At 39.4% G+C, this 25,064-nt stretch overlaps 1 protein-coding gene across 1 annotated transcript in view; it reads left to right on the top strand.

Moving 5' to 3' along the window:
• Nucleotides 1–9,188: 9,188 nt before the first annotated feature.
• dsx-c73A (doublesex cognate 73A) overlaps nt 9,189–25,064 on the top strand; it is a 238,307-nt gene continuing 222,431 nt past the window's right edge. The window contains exon 1 of the mRNA XM_067138011.2: nt 9,189–9,312. Coding sequence (XP_066994112.1) covers nt 9,190–9,312 — 123 coding nt within the window. The 5' untranslated portion in view covers nt 9,189. The remainder of the gene's footprint in view (nt 9,313–25,064) is intronic.

Here is a 25,064-nt window from a genome sequence, read left to right as displayed (position 1 = left end):
GATATTCAGATTTTTCAATATAAATGCAGTTTTATATGTTTGTAAATGCAGTAAAGGAGTTAGGAATATCTTAAATCGCAAACAAACATACTCTTGTATACTTTTAATCATAACGCAGCAATCAAGCCTTTCCGGACCCATATTGGGATAAACCTTCTACCTTCTCTACTATGAAGAAACCATACCAGAAATTTTGTCGACCTTTCTTTTTTTTACACTTTGTAGTTCTGGGTCAATCTCATCATTCTCCCTGAAGGAAAAAATCACTTATACTGTGAAAGATATAGGACTTTTAACTCGTGTGTCTTCTGGGAAGTGTTATCTGAGACAGGCCATCCCATTCCAGTCCCTCCAAACGATCGAATTGGTACCAAAGCTGAGAAATGAACCCGGGCCATCCAGTTGGTGAAATACTATGCTAAGTCCTAGATTACTGAACAATGATGCTAAGAATTCCTTCATAAAGGCATATGCCTTTAAATTGACAGTAAAATGAAAATTGGTGACGAACGTGGTAACGTAAGTCTTCCAGTATGTTTACAAACCTTTGGCGTAGTTTGAGATTGAAGAATGAAGTTCAAGTTCCATTCGTATTTTGAAAGGTGATGGGGTAGTATATCCTAATGTAGTCCCGTCCTCAACAAACAGAGAAGGAAGATTCTCTTCTTTTTCGAATCCCAAAAACTAGATACAGCCTATGCACCCGGACTTAATCTCATCACAGGGTATTTAAGACAACCTTACGCTGATGACACAGTGTCTCTAACCATGGCTGTTGTCAGAAGCAACTTAGCTCTCTTACAGTTGCAGGAACTATTACGTTGCGCACACAATTAAGCCAATTCCGTAAAAATACAGCAGAAACGTTTTATTAACAACAGGTAAATACTGAACAGTTTCTATGCCTGAACAGTAGTTCCTGGCTCTTACCAACATGGTGAACTCCTGCGGAATACAAGACACCACGTGATCATGAGCAAGATAGCGCCAGCCCTGAATGAGACGAACTACGAGTCTATGAGGAAGTCAACTCTATTACAGAACATTGAAGTACGCGCAGAATCATACTGATCGACAGGATAACTAGATCGGGAATTATTTATTGATCCCATCGCATGGTTTGAATCCGACAAGATCAGCCAACTGCAGTCGAATGAAAGGAGGATATCTACGAGCAAACAGCAAACTATTTTAAGACTTTCTATGACTTCAACAATGTTACGGTTACAGGACTGCTGGTAGAAGATCTATAGATTCCGAACAAAGGTAGAAGGAAATAGAATAACATATTCAGAATTCCAAGAAAGAAGAGGAACTAGTAGACAACATCAATGGCTTCCAAAAATAACAAGGAATTTTGGAGTAAAGTGTGAATCTGAACTGGAATATATGTATGCGAAAGTAAGCAATAACCAGCCTACTTTATTTACAATTAGTTTGACGGAAAAACAGTTTCCAAAAATCGAAATATCTTTGATAATTAACCCTGATTTGACTTTCACTATTGTTCAAGACGATTTAGTGATAAATGATATCTTCTAAAGTTGGTCTCAGTTCAAACGATTATGTAACTTGATATTTTAACAGGGCGTCGTCCCGTTAAGGGTTCGGAAAAGGGACAAATTAGCAACTTTGAGTAACTTGATAGATGACATTAAGGATGAGACTGAGAACCAGTACGTTTGTGACAAATTAAGTTTCTGCAAAGAACAAACTAACTTAACCATGTCAAAACTATCCGATACTGTTCTACTCAAAAACTGTCAGATACTGTTCTACAGCTTTGATTCGGTTTGCAACAATATTTTTCTCCTTTCCTGCTGCATACAAAAGTATTAGACGGTCAAAATTGTTAACTATGCCACATCCTCAATATTTGAAAACATTTACTTCTAAGATAAGCTGTGGAAGCTCTGGAATAGATATATCTCACTGCACTGAGTCAACACGGAAGACATTGTAATTTGCTTTTGGATGAAATTTATGTCAGGCCTGACGTAACATAAAAAGGGGGTAACCTTGAAGGTTTAGTTGTACAACCCCCCAACAATGAATATTCACTAAATGTAGTTACTACTATACAGACTTTTATGTATCCTCTTAACTGTCAAACAATAAAGATATTGTAGGTTTATTTCCTAGCAGAGATTTAACAGGAGATCAGTTACGTGAACTTACTTTCGATTTTTTTTTTGCTATTTGTTTTACGTCGCACTGACACAGATAGGTCTTATGGAGACGATGTGATAGTAAAGGCCTAGGAATGGGGAGGAAGCGGCATCTCCCGGATGAAAGCTCACAGCTGTGCGCCCCAAACAGCACAGCCAACTCACCCGGTAGATTTAGAGGTCTTGAAGATGTTGACCGAATTGGGCTATACGGTACTTAGTTTTACTTTAGATAACAACCGTATTAACGGGCCGATGTTTACGAAATTATTTGGCGGGACTTCATCTTCTAAGTTCGTTAATCCCTACGACAATACTCAAAATATGTTTGTCCTCTTTGACTCGGTACATATTTTTAAGTGGATTAGAAATAACTGGTTTAATCAAACTGATAGTCAACATACATTTTGTTTCATAGATTTTACAAATCATAATGATACTCTTATTGTCAATGTGGCCGATTTAAAAATGCTGCAACAAAGTGAACAACACAGTGTAATTAAATCAGCACCTGCTCTTGATGAAAGGTATTGTTCCCGACTTCCTTGGAGAGGCAGAATGTGAACTTATATGCCAGGGTGTTTTATGAAAAAAGTGTGGCTGCTCTCAAACAATGCCACCTAGAGCGTAGTGACTACAATGTTGAGGTACTATTTGTTTTTGAGAAGTTCTAATTAAATGGTGAAAAATAATTAATGCAAATCATGCAGATTTAATGACAATTACTGCCGCCCGGTGACATTTGTGGATCATGATAATTATTTATTTTTGAGAAAGTTTTTGTTATGGTTAGAAAAATGGAATGATGATGTAGTTCCAGAAGAAGGTGAAAAGTCGAGGAAAAGAAACGGTAAACTTACATCAGATACTCAGTTACCTTTGACTCGTACTGTTAGTACTGTACTAGAAATAGTTGAGTACGTATTAACTGCGATTAATTTCAAATACGTGTTGCTAGGTAAATTTCAGACATGATATGGAGACTAGGTTCGGACAGTGTCGCCAAATAAGCGGAGCTTGTTATAATATTTCAGCTGCGCAAGTGATCGAATGAGAGAAAAAGCTCGAAACAATTCGTATTATTAAGGTATTTTCTGCTAAACATTCTGACGTAGAAACAAGAGATTTTAGCGTGAATGAAGAAGATATCGACTGCGACGAGTTATTCATGAACCGGATAATGTACATATAAGCGAAAATGATACTGTCGACATAACGTACATAGGAGGCTATCTATGTGTGTCACAAATTACTTAAGTACGTTAAACGTGAAGGATGTATTCAATTATGTGTGTTACGGTACTTGATAATACGCCAGGTTATAGAAAGAAGGAGCCTGAAATATCTATCAGATGTTGTGATAAATACTTTAGTTGCTGATTTAAATGTGTGCAAAGTTATGATTATTTATTCTTAAACGGTAAATGTCAAGAGACAGTACTAGCATCTGTGATGCTCAATGGCCTTGATAGTTTGGACTTTGATGTATGTCAATCATGTGGCAAGAATTTAAATACGTTTAATACAAAATGTATATTTACGTTTTGTAATGTCTTACTGAACAATCCGACTCATTGGCTGAATGGTCAGCGTCGAGGCCTTCGGTTCAGAGGGTCCCGGATTTGATTCCCGGCCAGGTCGGAGATTTTAATCGCTTTTGATTAATACTTCTGGCCCGGGGACTGGGTGTTTGTTCCAACACTTTCCTCTTCATGTTCAGACAACACACTACACTACCAACCGCCACAAGAACACGTAATAGTGATTACAACCCTCCATATAGGGTTGGCGCCAGGAAGGGCATCCGGCCGTAAAACAGGGCCAAATCCACATGTGCGACACAGATCGCACCTGCGACCCCACAGGTGTGGGAAAAGTGGTAGAAAAAAGAAGAAGAAGAATGTCTTACTGTAGTTGTTCAGTAAGTTAAAGAGAGCCAATCTTGGGTGATGAAGGCAATAAAGTAACAAAAAAGAGAAAACTGGACAAGCTTACTAATAAGGAATAAATGAAGATTGAAGTTTGTATTTTACATCCTACACATAGTAAATATTCTTCTAAAAATTTAAAGTTGTTCATTTTTATCCTTCTTCCGCATACAGTTGAAGCAGAAAAAAATAAAAATATTTACAGTTAATCAGAGCTAGGAAAGAAAAACAGTAATCGGAGCGGGACTATCTATTTGCCGTGACGTCACAGAAGCAGCAGCACGGCCTGTATAAGCTATTTAGTGTGGCCTTGTCGGTAGTTAACTCTGGGTGTTCTATAGGCATCATTCCAAAAATGTTCTACCACTTGTGCGCAGGTTTCGGTCTGAAGAAACAGTAGGTAAGGAAGTTGCCTTACTGGCTCTGAAAGGCTCCCTTCAAATTCCACGAACTAATGTATACACTCCCTATTAATCTAAATTGGTTGTGGATAAATATTGATGTGAATGCCAATTTAATGTCATTTTTGAACAGACAAATTTACGTATAAAATACGGACGCAAAGGCTTGTATGTTATACTTTGTCATAATGGAAACTAACTAACTAACTAACTAAATAAATAAATAAATAAATAAATAAATAAATAAATAAATAAATAAATAAATAAAGGTATGCTTCCTTGCAACGAATGCTGTGAGTAAGAGGTAATTGGGGCATACTGGAAAAATGCGTGTTTGCTTCATTAAAGTATTTTTCTCATAATACTACTATGGCATAGCCCTTCATTACTATTCTTCTGTATACCTCGCGATAATTATCCATGAAATTAAGTCATTACTTTTTATGTGCATTCTGCTCAATGCTAATTGAAAGAGACGTGACATACTAACACAGCAGGAAGAGGTATCCACTGCATGTAATGATGCGTACACTAATCACTAAAAATAAACATGCTTTCTCTCAAGAAAAGTACTGAAAGCTGAAGACCGTAACTCACCTTACAAATGGCCTGTCCAACTGAAGTTTTACAATACATTTATCATTTTCAGGACGTAGCAAGTTATCACTAAATGGTATCAGTGATTCCGTAAATTGTTCCTTGAATACCGTTTCGTTTCTGTTCTCACGTATTTCACCTCATTAGTGGCATAGAGAATGCTTGCCTAGTTGTACTTCCTCTTAAAACAATAATCAGCACCACCACCTCTCATTAGTGGTAATTCTATTACCATCAGTCTTCCTCATTGTCCATGCTTCAATTCCATAGTGTACGACTGGATTTATATACTTGTATATATGGGGGTATGTCTTTGAACCAACGATAGCTTCATAACCTCATTTATAACTCCCTAAGTTATTGTATATAGAGAGGTCCAAAAAATGTACTCGCTGTTTGATAATCCATACCTTCTGAAAAATTTGACTTACAGGTACAATTTTTGGCACTGAGAGAGAGTTATGCTCAAAACGACACCAGCAGCTTCTAAACAACACCGATGGCGCCGAACTGCAGACCGAATTACGGCTGTCAATGTATTTGCCATAATGGCAGCAGATGGCGCTACGATTTTTTCATGTAGCTTGTAGATTGTAGCTGGTATTTGTCTATACACGTCATTGTTGACGGACCTCACAAGTAGAAGACCAGTGGGTTCAAATCAGAAGACCGAGGTACATACTCAATAAAATCTCTTTGACCTACCCACCGTTCGCGTAGAATATCACCCACGTACAACCTAACATTTCGATGGTAGTGAGGCAGGGCTCCATCTTACCGATTTTGTGGTGAGGCAGCTTCCTCTCTGTCAGATAATGTATAGCCCAGATAAAAAGAACCCTCTTTCCAGTAATTCATTGTTTTTTCTTGGAATGTGTTCTTCACTTTTAAAAGCCATAATTTTAGTTTTCTGTTTCGATATACTCATATACTTTGATGCAATTTTGTGCAAATCGTGGACCGATCGCTGCACGGGCAACTATAACAACATTATCTGTGAGAAAGATAACAACTAACTTTGGGTTTTTATCAATATGTATATACTCATATTTCTCTAGCCTCAACTCTTTCTTAACAGTATTCATGCAAATTAACAATAGCAGAGGAAAGAGTCCGCATCCTTGCCTGACATCTCTATTAAACGATTTCCATTCTGTCTGTTTTTCCTCAATCCTAACTGATATTAAATTGTTCTGATATATCGTAGACATATCATGTAAAATATGTGGATTAACACTGTCTTTAGACACAGCGTCCACTAATTTAGATCTTTATTTTTCGAATGCCTTTTCGAAATCAATTAATGCAATACGTGTTTCAAGATTAAACTCTCTGAGTTTTTCTACAATGATTATCATGGTAAAATAGCCATCTCTACAGAATCGACCTTCACGAAACCTATTTCGCTCATCTCCAATTTCATCATCGTAGTATTTGTACAGCTTACTTTTTACAATACTAGTACAATTCTTGCAGGCCAAGTTCAGTGACTAATGCTATAATTTCATACATCATTTTTACCTTTGTTACATGGCCTTTTGCGAACTTTCGGGCAAATCTCCATAGTAAACCATACTTAGAAATCTCAGAAACTTGTAAATAAATTCTTCAGTTGAGTATTTGATGAATTCCCGATTCACTGGATTTTCACCAGGATCTTTATTGTTTTAGAACCATTTTAATTTCTGGTAGGGCAAGTCCTTCAGTATCGGCATTTGCTGAGTTTAGAATGTAATTATCTCGACTGTCTCCATGACTTACTTGACCTCCTTCCTGGACTTCTTCCTGACATTCTTCTGACCATAGATACTGAAAATAATTTATCTACGTTTCAAGGGGTATACCATTTATTTTTCGGTTGTGTTTTGCTTCTTGGTTCAAGTGCTTTAAAGCGTCGTATGTTCTGGTCTGAGGTGCTGTTAAGTATGCTAAGGAGACAAAGTTCTCCCAGCTTTTTCTATGACTTTTTTGAACTTCTCTTTTTTATATGACCTTCAATGTTAGTCTAAGTTATATTCTAATTTTTTCGTTGATAAATATTTCTTGAAAGCTTCTCTCTTGCCTGTAATTACCTTTTCAATACGATCATCCCAGTGTCTTTTCTTACCGTTTCTACCGTTCTTTACACCTACACTTCCCTCAAAAATCAGCTGTACAAGTCCTGGGTGTCTTAACATGTGTCCTATCATTCTATCTCTTCTGGTCAAATTTAGCCAAATCGATCTCCTTTCACCAATTCGATTCAGTATCTCTTCATTCGTGATTCTATCTACCCATCTCACCTTCAGCATTCTTCTGTAACACCACATTTCAAAAGCTTCTATTCTCTTTCTTTCTGAGCTAGTTATTGTCCATGTTTCACTTTCATACAACGCCAGGCGAATGTCTTCAAAAAATTCTTTCTAATTCCTATATCAATGTTCGAGGTGAACAAATTTATTTTCTTAAGAAAGGCCTTCGTTGCTTGTGTTAGTCTGAATTTTATGTCCTCCTTACTTTTACGATCATTAGTTATTTTATTACCCAAGTAACAACACTCATTTACTTCCTTTAAGACTTCATTTCCTAATCTAATATTTCATGCATTACCTGCCTTCGTTCGACCGCATTCCATTACGTTAATTTTGGAATTATTTTCATCTTGCATTCCTTCCCCAAAACTCTGTGCATACCATTCAGAAATTTCTCCAAACCTTTTGCAGAGTCAGATTATGGAGAACAAAATCTATTCATGTAGAACCATTCCTGTTACGTGCTTCCCAAGTGCTTCCTCAGAATATATTCCAGTACATTGGTCTATTTAAACATTACATACTCCATCATTGAATTCTACCATCACTACGATCATTTCAGACTGTTTAACTTTGTTTATAATGCGAAGTTCGTTATAAAATATATCATTTTCTTCATGCCCCTCTGTTGGCGCATAGAGAACCTCATGAAAATTTAATTCGTAACTGTGTAATTCTTTCATTCCAGAAACAAAATATATAATGTGTTGTGGATCTTAAACGTTAATGAACCACGAGCATAATTCCCACTTTTGCTCGTACGTTTGATTTGACTCCCGTGTAAAACTGTAAGCAATTTTCAGTCTCCTTCGATCTTTGGAGTTTCCATTTCGTTTCTGAAATGGCTGCAATTAATATATTTTTCTTTGCCAGAATATCATCTAACTGGTCACCTTTATAGGCAATGCCTTGAACATTCCATTTCACAATGTACTGCATATTCCTCTTTCTCCATTCATTGTCCTTTTTCATGCGTCATCTTTATGATCAGTCCGGCTAATATCTTTACAAGACTTCAAAGCAACATGTTGTCCTTCCAATTGGTCGCTGGCCAGAAGGAAGCAAGTCTAGTGACGGGAATGCCACCTTAATGCATCTAGACAGGCATGAATGAAATACAAGCCACCCCTAACACGGAGAACATACACCGCGCATGGATTCCAGTGTTATTTCCTCCATTGCGGGGACCACCACCCCAACTGAATAATAATAATAATAATAATAATAATAATAATAATAATAATAATAATAATAATAATAATAATAATTTAGCCGCATAGACAATTTATGGCAAGGTTTCCAGGCGCGATGACGAGTCTCTAGTCTGATACTATTTCTTTAAATGGCACAACACTTACACATGACATACTCGATGGCTTTAGTGACTAATATATCAGGAAAGCGTTTTCGCCTCTGCCATGTGATTAATAACAGTTATACCCAGTATAATCGACCACATAACAAGTGGCCTTCGGATAAATAACCCATAATTTATACGGATAATTTCTAAACTGTGAAAGTACACGCCTCAGTGAACACTATGATGTAGACTTTGAAGAATAAGAACGTATCCATATTCAAGACTTATCATCATATGGAAAGAGAGTTGCTAGGATAAGAATCGAATCAACAATAAAAAAGAGTTTGCAGCGAAAGAGAGAGCAGGTGGTTGGTCCGTTAGTGGGGGTGAATGTAGGCCGGTCCGGTGCTGTGTTGTTCGGTCGTGCAGCCAGCAGAAGCAGTTGAAGTCGTACCGTACCGCAGTGCACAGTGAAGTTACCGAACAGTGTGACAAGTGTTCAACATGAGGTCCCCGCGGTGTCTGCTCACTGTGACTCTTCTCCTCGGGATGTACACGGGCGCTTTCACCGACCAGGAATGGATGGCTGTGCAAGGCCATGGCACCGCCAAGGACCTCAAGACCAAGGTGAGGGGCATATAGCTTATTGTAGCATTCAAGTCTCCAAACGGCATAGCTCTTCCTTCTTGGAAAAAAAAAAGTTGCTGAGATGTTTCTATCATTTCGATTAGATAAATCCTGAATCATATTTCAAATTAGCGATGATATAGATAAAATACTCCTAACAGGAAAGCTAAAACTAAATAGCGACATTAATTTTGTTCAGCAACATTTAAGAGGAATGCAGTAAAATGAAATCCCAAACAGGTGCAAAGAAATGCATCCGAATTATGTTATACAAATAAATATGTCAATACTGAGACGTCCCATTACTTCAGCGTAGTATGGGGAGTAATATATTAATAAGCTGATGAGTCTCACAATAAATTATAATTTACAACAGTGCAAGTAACTGTTCATTCTGATGCAGTACTTATAACGTATAAGCTGATTTTATTGATAATTAATATAAAATAAAAATTACAATTAAGATATTATGAAAATAAAAGTTTAGGATGATTGTATAAGTAAGAGAGACCAATAATACCATTCTAACAAGGAGCGTTATTAAACCAGGAATTACGGAAATACTGCATTACTGTACTTGTTGTTGCTCCAAGCGAAGGGTTTGGAACATGATAAACAGTTCCGTTTTCTTACTGTGTGTTCTGTATGATAACCTGTATTTCTATCCTGACGGTACTAACATAAAATTAATAGAGACTACGAAAGGAAAGATAAGAGGTCGTAGCTCATATGTTAAGTATAATCTTGGCATTCGACTGGAGTAGAAGTGGAAAGGCACTAGAGATCACGAGAATAATGATTTTAACCCACTTCTCTCCTCATGTAACGATAATAATATCGGAAAGATATCCATGGCACAGGGCAAATTCTTCAATTATTGCATTTTAATAGAAATTTAATGCCATCTTAAAAGTATGGGAGGACGCACGGAGTGCCGACTACACGAGAAAGGTATTTAAATACTGTTGTCTCGTTATTAAGGGGCACACCATATTTGACTCCATATAACCAGCTGGAGTATTATTTCATCCTCAAAGGCTCACATACACCGAACAAGGGAAGTTGTAATCCCAAGTGACCGAATTGGGTAAGATAACTTGCTGTGACTTTCCTACGCGCCACCCGTTTTCCTAACCCTCTAGTTTCTCAAATAAGATCAATAATTAAATTATTAGGCCCTTAAAAAAGGAAGCATACACACCTCTAGTAAATAAAAATGACCTCTGTAGGATCAAAGTCTATTAACTGACAGTTGTTAACCTTAAAACTACAATGGGTGTCAGACTGCTAATGCACTGAAACCCTTGTTGTCCATACCAATTTTCACGACCGGTGTAAATTATATTACAAGAAAATCATTATTATGCCGTAAACGGCAAGCATGGGAGCTCTCCATACATCGACTGAATACGGGGTGTTGTAATCCCAAGTGACTGCACTCCCATGTTCTGTCAGTGCTAAATACAGTCTACCCAACGAAATTGATGTAAACCATAAGTGTTTCTGCTATAACAAATTGGAATCAAATCACTAACTTAAGAAAGATGCCACCCGTAATCCTGTTATAGTGATGGTGGAAACTGCGATTCTGAAGCAAAAATAATATAAATATCAGCCCTCGTACCGTGATTTCACGAGGAGGGAAGGGGGTGGTAGTAAAATGAAAAAAGGTGAAGAGCGTATTACGCAAAATTCGATTAAAGAGAACTTGAGAAGCTAGAAGTTTCAGCAATAAGCAAAAAAGAAAATCACGATCATGTGTCACAATCTGAAGCCTATACATGTTAATTCTATTTAATTAATATCGGCTCCCAGTTTATCCCAGTGTGAGTTTAGAGATGCCAAATCCGTGAGCGGGGAGGTCCAAGAATCGAAATAAGGAAATTCACTCTTAAACAATCACTGTATAGTTAACTGTACAGTTCACGTAATAATTCAAGACATGTCTTTAGTTCGATGTGTTGATTTTTAAAATAGAGTTATTATCATCCTACAATTTAGGAGCTCTTTTGAAACTGCCCCTAACATTCAGCAAAGGGACATTCGGTAACATCTTTCTTTCTCCGATATGAAATGGAAGGTGGGGAAGAGTAATTCTACAACCCACATAATCCCTTGTAAAGTGATTTACGCAAGATGCCAGTATTGTCTCAGGTGAAAATGAGACACGTTTTAGCTGGTTACTTACCAATGGGATGTCAAAATACAGTCTTATTGAGAGAGTAGTAATGGAAACTTACCTGTAATAAATTACTTACCAATGGGATGTCAAAATACAGTCTTATTGAGAGAGTAGTAATGGAAACTTACCTGTAATAAAAGAAAAAATAAACAGATGTTAATAATCCAACAAAAATTGACTACTATAATACACAATTAGACTCACGAAAAGAGGACATACCAGAAAGGAGGAGGAAATGCCAAATATGTGTCTTAATACAACTCAGTGTTTTCAGTGTTAATTTTCAATGCCTTCAAATCAATTCTTTTGAATGGATTGCAGCATACATAAAGAGAAGGCAGAATATTCTTATTCTAAATGCTGGCAGTAAAAGGTGGGGGAAAGAGGTTGGATAGTATTCATAAGGTATGGACAAAATAATAGAATCAACAGCACAAATTACATGAGATGGGTTAAAAATTGAAGGGAAATCTCTGGGTAATACAAAAAGGCAAACTGAAAAGGAACGGCATAATATTCCCAATATTTATTTACGGCAATCAAGTAACAGTATTATAGCTAAAACAGAATAGGCATATTCGTATACAAAATGTTATTGGTAATTCTTGGAAGGTTCGTTGTTTAGTACACAGGCATTTGCAGTTCTCGTACATTCTGCCAGTTATTCTCAGTCAAATCACAATAGTGTTCGAGCACTGACCGGTGGGGATTAATATTCAACTCTTGGCAGTGCCAATGAATTTACGACAAATCTTAACCAATGCTCTTACCCTTAATGATATTCAGTGTCATATGGACAAGTCATCTCTCCAATTTCATTTGGCCGACCGACCGCCGCAGGTCATGAATACAGGGACACAATTTGAAAGTAAACAAACACTCCGCATTTTAGAGAATAATCTCGGAAATTTAGAAACTTCAAACTCATCCAAGAAAATAAAGCCTCTCGTTAATTTCCAATAAATTCATTTCGTGGAAAGCGTATTGCAAGTACACTAGGTCAGTAACAAAGGTGAGAGGGTCATCTGCTGAATTACGCCAATAATGGTTTTCCCTAATTAGAGGGTAGTACATATGTCAAGGACAAATGGCCGAGTAATGAGTTTCTCGCTTGCTGTTAGTCAAGTTCCTTTTTTTTTTTTTTTTTTTTTTTTTTACAGTGAGCAAGAACATTCCTTGAAATAAACTTTATATAAGTTACCATACTTAGGGAGGCAAAACATTGCAGTGTAATGTTTGCTACAAGACGTAATTCCTTTAATGTGATGAAGAAACATAGTTTTGAAAGCTATTTCGATAAAAGTTTTAGAATGTAAATGAACAGCCACTTATTACGATAAATCAAGCCTCACAAGCATATACATTAAAAAACTGAAATATATGAAGCAAATCTTTGGCAGATTAAAATAATATTCACAAGTTCAACAGAGAACGAAAACAAATGTTCAGTTAATGAACAACAGCCCTCTTAGTTCGATCTTAGACGTGGAGACAAAGACAAGAGACAGAACAATCCTATCACATGACAGCGATGTCACAAGACTTCATTAAGAAACATAAGAACCATATTAGAAGTGTGCGTAAAAGTTGAACGACAACCGCACGAACAAGGGGAAAGACAAATGATGCATGTTATAACGTAGTGTTCCATACTATGTCACCTGGAGAACATAATTATGACAAATAATCTCAGCTGTTGTACCAGCGATACTATCAAGAGCAGAACGAACTTGTGTCCTCAGAGCTCCCACGCCTTTTCAACGTCAACTCTCGAAGACAATCCATCAAGTACGCTGACAAGGTGGAGAAGATGAACGACTATGATGCAGCGGTTAAGCTTAAAGAGAAATTGAGATTTTTTTTTTTTACAATTTTATTTGCGACGCACTGACATAGATAGGTCTTATGGCGACGATGGGAAAGAAGAGGGATACTGCCTGGTGTGAAAATGAGAAACCACGGAATATTATTCCCAGGACTGCCGACAGTAGGGTTCGAACCGACTATCTTCCAAATGAAAGCTGGTAGCTACATGGCCCAAACCGCGCAGCCACTTGGTCGGTTAGAGTAAAATTCTCTGGTGAAACAATCCGAAATGTTACCGGTGAACAGATTTGGTAAGTAAAATGTAACTGATTTATTATCTTCTTGTTAGTGGCTTTACGTCGCACCAACGCAGGTAGGTCTTATGGCGACGATGGGATGGGAAAGACCTAGGAGTTGGAAGGAAGTGGCCGTGGCCTTAATTAAGGTACAGCCCTAGCATTTGCCTGGTGTGAAAATGGGAAACCACGGAAAACCATCTTCAGGGCTGCCGACAGTGGGGTTCAAACCTGCTATCTCCCGAATACTGGGTTTTATTTTTTTAGAAATGGTTTGAGTTTTTAATGTATTACCTTTCTCTCTGAAGAAAGGCATATTTTCGAAGATGATTTTTAGTTAACTGATCACACTTCCTGATACAACAACATGCGCAAAACTTAAAAAAAAAAAAAAAAAAAAAAATCCAGAGCGTACAGAATTGCTGTCTTCAAAACTGTATTAATGTGATGAAAATATATTTTATTTGTATCCTCCTTTTGCCTGAAAGAATACGCTGTTTACAGCTTTGTTATAGCATCGTTTACGCGACTCTCTTTTAACTACAGTCAAAGTAACATTTCTTAATTTGTGAACAACTTGGTGTAAAAGGAGCCATCTGTCAAGCTTTGTAACAAGAGTTGAAATGGGTATTCACTACGAAACGTGCGGGGAAATCGCCAATAGCTGGTACCTGAATTACGACATGTTATTTTAGGTTGAGCTCAAGAAATATTACTGTTTTCATTGCAAATCACAAGTACAGTAAGTGTTCTACAAACCAGCACACTCACACAACCTCGACTTAGTCATGCAACAGGTGTGCAGCGCCCATTTAGTGAAGGTTACAGCTTTATGGACAAGTAATATTTACAACCCCTGGATTGTAACGGGAGAAGAATGCTAAGCTGCTGGGAACAAGATACGGCCAACTTCACTTAATCATGGTGAAAAATCAGCTGATGTTAAACCTGGACTGAACTTATTTTCGGGTTCAGTGCAAGTGTACGGTAGCTTTGCAGATAATAGCATTTGCCGCGAATACGAAACATATCCGGGCAGTGATACCAGACTGCGTGACAGTGGGTTCCACAGATCATATAGTCACGAGAAAGAAAACTTTAATTAAAAAAAAAAAAAAAGGCGGGGCATAAAGCTAGTTTGCCCTTAGTTCATGTATTATACCAACGATGGGAATGTGATGACCTTTTCCACTGGAAAGGTTTCGTCACTTCCAACTAGGGTTGCAAGGTGTCCCGTATTATGCGGGATTTATATATTTACAGTAGTATTTACCGATCCCACATATCAGATCATTATTCTTCATCTAGCGATTCTACACTACCGGTGATTTTTTTCTCTAAAGTTAATTTAAATGCTGTTCCAAATAGCTTGTGTTCTAAGTGCAGCTGGTTCGAATGCATGGGATAACTTATGTTTTTTCAATTCTTAAAAACGAATGGAGCGATGAAAAGAATACATGTCCAGCGACTGTGATAAAGTCAGGAATTCAAGTCTCACATGTTGTCAGAAATTTCATGGCTTGATTAAGAGAGATTCGGCATTGTTGAAAAAGGTTAAATAAGAATAAAAATACGGGTTTTAAATTTTTTGATGTAGATAATGAAACAGCAAATACTGTAATAAAGCCTGTGCTTACAATGTAATTATAGGAAAGTAAATTATATCTCAGTGCTTTCTTGAGCAAATATCGCTATGGCGTGTCGAGATGACCTGCCTCTTATGACATTTCAAAAACCTGGTAACCCTACTTCCAACTACCTTACATGACTCACTTCCTCCCTCTGTGATAAGATGGCTCTGGTGTTATATTCCTTAAAACAATTGCTAATTACAGAGTCAGGGGCCCTAAAGCAGTTGAAAACCATCGCGATGTGCATTCACTGAAGTTTTTCTATTCAAGGACTAAAGAGTTCGATAATAATAATAATAATAATAATAATAATAATAATAATAATAATAATAATAATAATAATAATAATAATAATAATAATGCGTTTGAACCTAGTAATGATCCTCAGAGTAGGCGGGTTTTGTAAATAATTTCTCACAGAAGTTCATTATAATGCCAGCAAATCTACCAACAAGATGCTCTTAAATGTCATTTACCTGAGCTGTCATCGAATTCGTAGGTAACACTCCCTATCCACTACACGAACAGGTGCAAAACTTCAAGGTAGTACGCTATCTTTGTGCAAGAAAAGACAGTTCATACAAAGAAGAAATCAATTAAATATGTAAAACTGCATAAATGTAATATTCTGTTACTCGAAGCAAACACTTTAAAATAACTGTGCCTGTTACAAATGAATTCTCATGTCCCCGCTAATTCTCAGCAACCAGAGAACTGAAAGCTATCCGCTTTGAGATATGATATATGATATTTTTATCTCAATATGTAGAGCGCTCGCAGTTTCCAGCACGCAATCGTTGAACAATGAAATACTTCTTTTTTCTGTAAAGATTACACACCTCTCAACCTACACACAGGTCACGAACGTGACCTTCATACAGTATATGAGGTATGTGATACCTGTGTAGACAGTTAACTGAAGCAGCGGTGGTCGACACACTATGCAGACTTCTCACATGAGCAGTTACTTCCTCAGTGCACCAGGAAATGGATGACATCTTCGTACACTATTTTTGTCTAAGATAATATTATAATTTCGTAGAATGCATTTCTATTCGAAAGGAAAGGGCAAGCCGCTCTCTCTCACAGGAATGTGGAATGACTTGAGCGGCTAACGATGATTGGCTTGCAGAAAACACACATATAAAATGATCCCACATATGACGCCCATTTCAGCTGACGTTGATAATCACCCGACTTTCAATATGTTTAATAAGCAGCAGTGTAAAAGTACTATGTCACAGTGGCATGCTGTGAACACATTCGTTACCCCAGCTACATAAATGTTTTTAAATAATCGTAGCCCCACTACACGCTCTAAAGTCAACATTAGCAATTGATAAGACTGCATTTATCGTGGAGAGGTCTACCTGAGAAAGGTCTCTCAATAATATTTTCAACCACATATTTCCAAATTGATATTCACGGCAGTGACGACACCATCACAACTTAATCTATAGCAGATTATAAACAATGTACTTACAGTTTCAAGCGGTGACGCTTCGTGATCGTACAGTCATGGTTTCCACAAAATTACACTGGGACTATTTGTTTTTAACTTAAAAAGCCTAGCCTACACTGAAACACCAAAATTTAACTCTTATTTGACCGTCGCTGAACTTTTATATTTTCACTCGCTTACTGAATGCACGTGCATCAACGACGAACGAGGGAAAATATTCGTCACGACGTATAACACACGTTATATTCATGAAGAATGGCACAGAACTCACGAAAAATTCACCTAAAATCCAAGAGGAACACTACAAAATTCACTATATACCACTATCACAGACAACCAAATACAACATTCTTTTACTTCGCGCTTAGCTCTGTGCTCATGCTGGGCAACCTGAAGATTTTTCTGCGGCTATCGGAAAACATATTCTAAACGTGCCATCAACGAATTGTTCGAAAAAACTTTATACATACTGAAATCAAAAAATAAAATAAATTCTTGTATATTACAATTTATTTCATAAAATGGCTCTATTTTTATTATCAAGACGCTGTGCAAGTGGCTATACTGTTAACACGTTGATGTTTGTTTTGTAGCCTCTAGCGTGTGGCGCTGAACACTTCGAGTGACAAGTACCGTATTAAAACTACATCCTTCACCAAAGCTAGCTGACCTGTCGCCATAAATTGCTGTTGGGGAAGGGCCCCATTGTAGTGATGTGCGCGAGTGACGCTTGGACTCGCGAGAATCGAGTCTGGCGAGTCCAAGCCTCGCCGAGTAACCCGTGCGAAGTACTCGAGTCTCCACGGTGACGTCACGATACGTAACTGCGACCTGTTGCCGAGCAGTCGCAATAAATGCCCCAATCATTAAGTACTATTACAACAACTACGAAAATGATGACCATAACGAGAAACACGCGAGTGTAAGACCGTAACATATTTGTTTCGAAATGCCATTCGTTTAGTTTGTCACACAATGACATTCTTCCTTTTCTCCTTCGTCTATATTTAGTTGGGTTCGTTCGTTACAGCGCCACTGTAGCGTAACGGGTAGTGTTATTAACTCCAATCCTTGGAAGCCTGGGTTCGATTCCCGGTACCGCCAGAAACTTTAGAATGTCAGGAAGGCTGGTATGTGATTGAAATGGTATATGCAGCTCACCTGCAATGGGGTTTTTCCCGAAAGGAGCTGCACCACCTCGATATGAGGATATGACTTTGCATATTTGCATTATATCGCCCAGAAGGTTAGCCTTTGCTAACTTGAGATACGGAGTGAAGATTAGGAACATAATTTAATTATTCATTGTAGGCTTCCTTCCCTCTTCCTTGTCTATCCCTTCCAATCTTACCATCCCCCACCAAGGCCCCTGTTCGGCATAACAGGTGAGGCCGCCTGGGCAAGGTTCTGGTCATTCTCCCCAGTTGTATCCCCCGACCCAATGTCTCACGCTCCAGGACACTGCCCTTGAGGCGGTAGAGATGGGATCCCTGGCTGAGTCCGAGGGAAAAACCAACCCTGGAGGGTAAGCAGATTAAGAAAGATAACAATCTAGCTGTATCCCTATCTCACGTGAAAAATATCTTAACACAGTCGCTAGTTACGTAGATTCATCTGAACAAACAGTGCGAGACGCAAGGTTCGGTAAGGGGCGCAATGTTCACACAATTGTGAGATCAGATATACCACACACAGCTTTAAAAGCTTTGCGGTCGGGTAATCTTTGTATAGTCGCGAGCATACAATAATGCCCTCTATAATATAAATAGATTAGTCGAAAATGTACGTTTGTCCTGCCTGATCTCTACAATTTCACACTGCGCCGGTAAAATGAAATGGCGTATGGCTTTTAGTGCCAGGAGTGTCCGAGGACATGTTCGGCTGGCCAGATGCAGGTCTTTCGATTTGACACCCGTAGGCGCCCTGCACGTCATAATGAGGATGAAATGATGTTGAAGACAACACACACACCCAGCCCCCGTGTCGGCAAAATTAACCAATGATGGTTAAAATTCGCTACCCTGCCGCGTATCGAACCCGCGACCCCTGTGACCAAAGACCAGCACGCTAACCATTTAGCCATGGAGCCGGACTTTGGCTCATAAGCACCTGTGTCCACACCTTCCTTAATTTACGTTACAATATTGTTTTGTTGTGTAGGTCTATACATTCATGTAAATACGGCATAATGTACATGTTCGGTTGTATATATTGTTGTGCAGTAAAACAACGAATGCCTTAGTTAAACGTCCACAACGTTCAATTGATTGAAGGATTGCTCTGGGCATTTGGTGAGGTATCCAAGAATAACAATTATATTGTTTCCACCTCCGGTATTTTGTCCTGTCGTATAATATCGTACTTATTTTTTCGGTAAGGTACTGTGTGTATGCTTCGGGATTAACGACTGTTTCAAATGGTGACTGTGAACACACTTCTTTAAAGTGATGTTAAGTACCCCATCGCAACATCAGTTTGTACATTATATCACTGTGCATTATTGGGAAATGGACCCAATACTTGTCCTTGGCCTACCTACAATATTAAGCATCGTGTTGTTTCCATACACGGCTTGCAGATAACGCTGCCAGCGTCCTCGGCCTCGAGTCAGGACTGGAGTACCTAGAGTTTTACGATCCCAGACTCGAGTCTTCGCGAGTCCATTCGCAGCCCATCACTACCCCATAGTCCCGCCCCGCCCCCAAGACAAGGAAGCTTCAAGAGTATGCGTCAACCAAGCGACTTAAATTTCGCTGGGGAGCTCTCTTTCGCACCAGCAGGGGAACCCAGCTCGCTGGAGAACCTAACTGCGGTGGTGCGAGCGGCTTGTCGAGACAGTTGTACTTGGCTTGGCTTACATGTTCACAGCTTTTAAACTTTATAAAAAGCATTCACATGAATAATAAGAAAGTATAAATACAAAATACAGAGCGCTTGCAATTACCAGCGCGCATCGCTGAAGAATTAACACTAACTACTGTGCCCATTCCTGGATTGTACAGGCTGCCGTACGCGTAAAGGCATCGAATAAAATAGCGTGTTTAAACCATTTGCTCAGTGCGTGATTTCCATTTCTAAAATGAAAATAATTTTAAGTCAAAATATATTTACTATAGTTATTTTCGCAAATATAGTTTTCATTTTCAGTACAGTAGTGGGTATGAAAGTGCCCATGGGTCACGAGTCCTGCAAGCATACCACGAAATGATATTTTGGTTATAAATATAGTTGATAATGATAAGTTGTACTTCTTTACAGTTAAATAACTATTCTTTCTCACTGCAGGCATTATTTTATAAATATTTCGTTAAATCTTGACTGAATAGTGTGTTTCACCTATGTCAACTTAAGTTTGAATTGGCTGATGTACCCGTGCTTCGCTACGGAATTCTACATTGTATCTTTTTTTTTTTTTGCTAGCTGTTTTACGTCGCACCGACACAGATAGGTCTTACGGCGACGATGGGAGAGGAAATGCCTAGGAATGGGAAGGAAGCGGTCGTGGCCTTAATTAAGGTACAGCCCCAGCATTTGCCTGGTGTGAAAATGGGAAACCACGGAAAACCATCTTCAGGGCTGCCGACAGTGGGATTCGAACCCACTATCTCCCGGATACGAGCTCACAGCTGCGCCTCCTAACCGCACGGCCAACTCGCTCGGTGGGTAAGATTTTATTAAATTGCGTAGCTCATAACGTTACCCCAGAAATGCGACGGGGAAGTCACCATACGTCTTTTCTCATGTGAAGAATGCGTTAGGGAATTTTTATTGTAGTGGCAGGCCCTCTTGCCTACTATCAGTCACAATAAAGTTGGGCAGTTTTCACTGTAATGGCAGGCCCTCACTCTCCACCTGCCTTTTTATATCCTCCCAACTAAAATCAACATAGGTAATTACAATGACGTCAATAGGAATGTCACAATCAAAATCAATGTTATCATAATTATGAAATACCTCGATCAAATGACAAACCGCACACATTTTCTCACTTTTAACGAACAGTACTACACTGCCGATCTAAGAGTCCAAGGTTCCAGAGCTGGAATGACCAGGCCGCAGACAGCCGTGAACACTCCTCCGTCATTATTCCGCACAGCTCATTCCAATCAACGCCTCAGAGTAGGGATCGAATAGCTGGAATACTATGATGAACCAGTGTGTTAGGTACCAGTACTATCGGGAAATTTAGGAAACTGAAGAATGGCATGCTAAAGAAGAAAGTTATCTACTTCCCGCCAATGTTCAGGCAGGCTGTTATACGCTGTACGCAGCAGTAATTCCATCTATCGGAGATGAGTGGCAGGAGAAGACAGGAAGCACATCACAACAAACAATGGTCAACGTAATGTTATTGTTGATCAATTTCATGGGCTTTCTATATTGTAGGCCTTCACATTTAGTTTTCTTCCGACTCTGTGAAATGAAATGTCATATCCCAGGACGGGTTCGGCTCGCCAGGTGCAGGTCTTTCTATTTGACTCCCGTAGGCGACCTGCGCGTCATGATGAGGATGAAATGATGATGAAGACAATACATACACCCAGCCCCCGTGCCATTGGAATTAACCAATTAAGGTTAAAATCCCCGACCCGGCCGGGAATCGAACCCGGGACCCTCTGAACCGAAGGCCAGTACGCTGACCGTTCAGCCAACGAGTCGGAAGGTCGGACCTTCCGACTCTGTGATATTAGGGCATCTAATGCAAAGCGAGTCCTCCTTTCTTTCATGACTCCCCCTTGTCTTATAATTCAAGCGATGTCCGGCTCCATGGCTAAATGGTTAGCGTGCTGGCCTTTGGTCACAGGGGCCCCGGGTTCGATTACCGGCAGGGTCGCGAATTTTAACCATAATTAGTTAATTTCGCTGGCAAGGGGGCTGGGTGTGGTTGCCGGACAATTGCGGTCACGGACATTTGCGGTCGCCGGACATTTGCGGTCACTGAACAGGGGGTGGCCCTCATTAGCTTAATCTCGGGGTATCCCCGCTAACCTGCCTGAGCAACTGCTCGCTCCTTGCAGATCAACATTTTTAATTGAGTGCGAGTGAGAGTGTGTTTGTGTATTTCCTTAATTTCTCATTAAGCTTGAAAACCCACTTAACTATGATTATCTTGTACAAACGAACAAAATTATAACGACGCTTACCTAAAAGCAACAAAAATAATTGACGAAGCTTTAGCGCAGCTGATTTTAAACACGCCAAAACTATTTCAATACAATAATCATGCCAATCAAAAGCCTGGAAGAATACATCCACGGTATCCCCTGCCTATCGTAAGAGGCGACCAAATGGGGCCCCGGGCGCTCACAACTTGGGTGCGTGGGTTGGCAGGATCGAACCTGCCAGTTGTGGCCAGAAGGCCAGCGCCTCAACCGTGTGAGCCACTGAGTCTAATTCTTTCCCATCCCATTTTCTCCGAAAAATATGTTAGCGTGACGTTAGACTACCAGAAATAAATACCGGGTCAGGGATGGAATGAATGCAGCTCCCATCTAGCGGCGAGGATAGGAATTGTGCCGGCTGCCGAAGGCTGTCGCACTCCTCTGGGGTAATGATTAATGACTGACAGATGAATGAAATTATATTGGAGAGTGTTTCTGGAATGAAACATGACGGAAATACGGAGTACCCGGAGAAAAACCTGTCCCGCCTCCGCTTCGTCCAGCACAAATCTCACATGGAGTGACCGGGATTTGAACCACGGAACCTAGCGGTGAGAGTCCGGTGCGCTGCCACCTGAGCCACGGAGGCCAATAAATAAATAAATAAATAAATAAATAAATAAATAAATAAATAAATAAATAAATAAATAAATAAATAAATAAATAAATAAATAGATTTCTTTTAATTAACGATGTATTAACTTTTGTTTTTCTAAAAATGAAGGACTGGTGCGGAATAAAACAGTGTCTTTTACCTTGGCCTACCTTTAATTATTCCACGATAAATAAATAGGAAACTTATTTTTTGAATTAGCCTCTGATGTTTGTATATAAATATTCACTTTGTGGTGTATTAGAGTTTAAATATCAAATATATGAGCTTGTGAAAAATTACAAAGCCTTGGAAAAAAATATTTAGGCCTACAAATAAAATTATTTTCTGTGTACACTTCAAATTTTTGACTCATATTTCGTCTTTATAGTAGCTAAATGATTGGCGTCAAGGTATTCGAATCAGAGGTTCTGGGTTCGATTTCAGGACGGGTCGGGGATTTTAATCGCATCTGGTTAACACACTACACTAACAAATACAGCAGAAACTCGCCATAGTGAATCCATCCCTCCACACAGGGTTGAAATCAGGAAGGGTCTCCACACAGGGTTGAAATTAGGAAGTGTATCCAGGCGAAAAACAGGGCCAAGTCAACATGTGTGCGACACCGTTCACACAGCCGGCGATGATGAATTCGTTTTCGTGATGACGGTGATTACTGCTTTTGTGAGAAATTAGAACGGTGCCACCATCCTCCCTTAAAACTAAACAGAAAAAATTCAAATAGCTCCGACTCCCTTTTAGGGAAAAAAGAAGGAAAAGGCCACGAAGGACGTGAAAAAGTAAGACTGCCCGGGCTTGGCAAACATCGTACCGTGGGGTCGGAAGAGAACAAGAGTTGACCAAAAGAGGCCGGATAGGAAATATAATATATTAATTTATCATCTACAGAATTGTATGTTACCAAAAACATGACATGACATTCTTCTCCCTCAGACACACCCAGGTGACGATTTCATGTTGACCTTCCCTATACTTTTTGTACATATGACCAATTGCCTTATTAGTGAATGTCAAATCCATTAGAGCACACAACAGTAAATACACCAGGAAGTTTCGATATGGAATTGTGTTTGTGTCTGAAGGTATCATTCTCTAAATAATGCCCGCGAGAGAAAAATGTTTATCTGCAAGAAGGGAGCAGTACATAGCTCAGGCAGGTTGGCGGGGATACCCGGAGATTAAGCTAATGAGGCCTACCCTCTGCTGCAGTGACCGCAAATGTCCGTGATTTTGTGATGACCGCAATTGTCCGTGACCGCAAATGTCCGAACACCGCTGGGTGTATGTGTCGTCTCCATCAACATTTCATCCTCATTACGACGAGCAGGTCGCCTACGGAAACCAAATCAAAAGATCTGCATCTGGCGAGGCGAACTTATCCTGGGACACTCCCGGCACTAAAAGCCACACGCTATTTCATTTCATTCAAGCGACTGTTCCTTCATGATCCTTTCCCATTTTTATAATCATCTTCACAATTTCTCTTGTTGACACTGACCGATGACCTTGCCGTTTCACACCTTGAGACAATCATGACAAAATCCATCGCCAGTTAACACGATTGAACAATATTCCCGTATAAGCAACGCTCGGCGTTGATATGGACTAAGCAACAAAAGTCTAAATTCATCTAAATTTATGAATTCTCTTATCACAGTCGTCCCCCTGTGGGTGGGGGCGGTAGAATTAAGTCCACAATATCCCTTGCCTGTCGTAAGAGGCGACTAAAACGTGCCCCAGGGGACTCTGAACTTGGGAGCGTGGGTTAGCGACCACGGGGCCCTTAGCTGAATCCTAGCATTGCTTCCACTTACTTGTGCCAGACTCCTCACTTTCATCTATCACATCCTATCTATCCTTTTCGACCTCCCTTGGTCAACTCTTGTTCTTTTCTGACCCCGACAGTATTACGTATGGAGGCCTAGAGTGTCTTTCACGTTCACATAATGTGGCCATCACGGGCCCCAAATGGAGGGAACCTAATAGGCTAACCAACAGATGACAGCGCACAACGTTGCAGAGCGCTAAGTTGAAATTATACAGTATAGCTGGGAATGTGTGAAGACCAGTCATCTGGACATGTCACTCATACAAGTTCTTCAACCAAACTTTATGTTGTCTATCAGAGAGCTCTCGCGATTGTGAATTTCAAAACTGTTCATCACCTGGATTGCATGACATGCGAGCCTCGTTTTTGACGATGAGCTGAGAACGAACAGAACAATTTGATCTATGTTGTTGCCAAGGACGTTTACCATGAGCACCTATTTCATCAATGAAATCGATAAGAAAAGTAATTTTTGGCTTGTAACAACAGTCTGTAGAGGACTGCGAGGGGTAAAGAATATGAATACAAGTATACATTCGTAATTCAAATCATCATCTTCTTCTTCTTCTTCTTCTTCTTTCTGATGAGGCCTGCTACGGATCACGTGCCAATTTCAATTCAGTTCTTCATACTTTGTTGTTTACTCTTCCGCTCCTTCCAATATTCTTTCATCCTTTCACTATGCTCTTTCCTTCTGTCCTCGGACCACTTCGCACCAGGCTTCTTGTTCAATCTTCCTTGGAATCCTTCCATACTTACTACCCTCTTT

This window comes from Anabrus simplex, chromosome 1 (genome assembly GCF_040414725.1).
Source record: "Anabrus simplex isolate iqAnaSimp1 chromosome 1, ASM4041472v1, whole genome shotgun sequence".
In the NCBI taxonomy this organism is placed as follows: Eukaryota; Metazoa; Arthropoda; class Insecta; order Orthoptera; family Tettigoniidae; genus Anabrus; species Anabrus simplex.
Note: the sequence above shows the minus strand (reverse complement) of the source record. Positions and strands in the feature narration are given on the sequence as shown.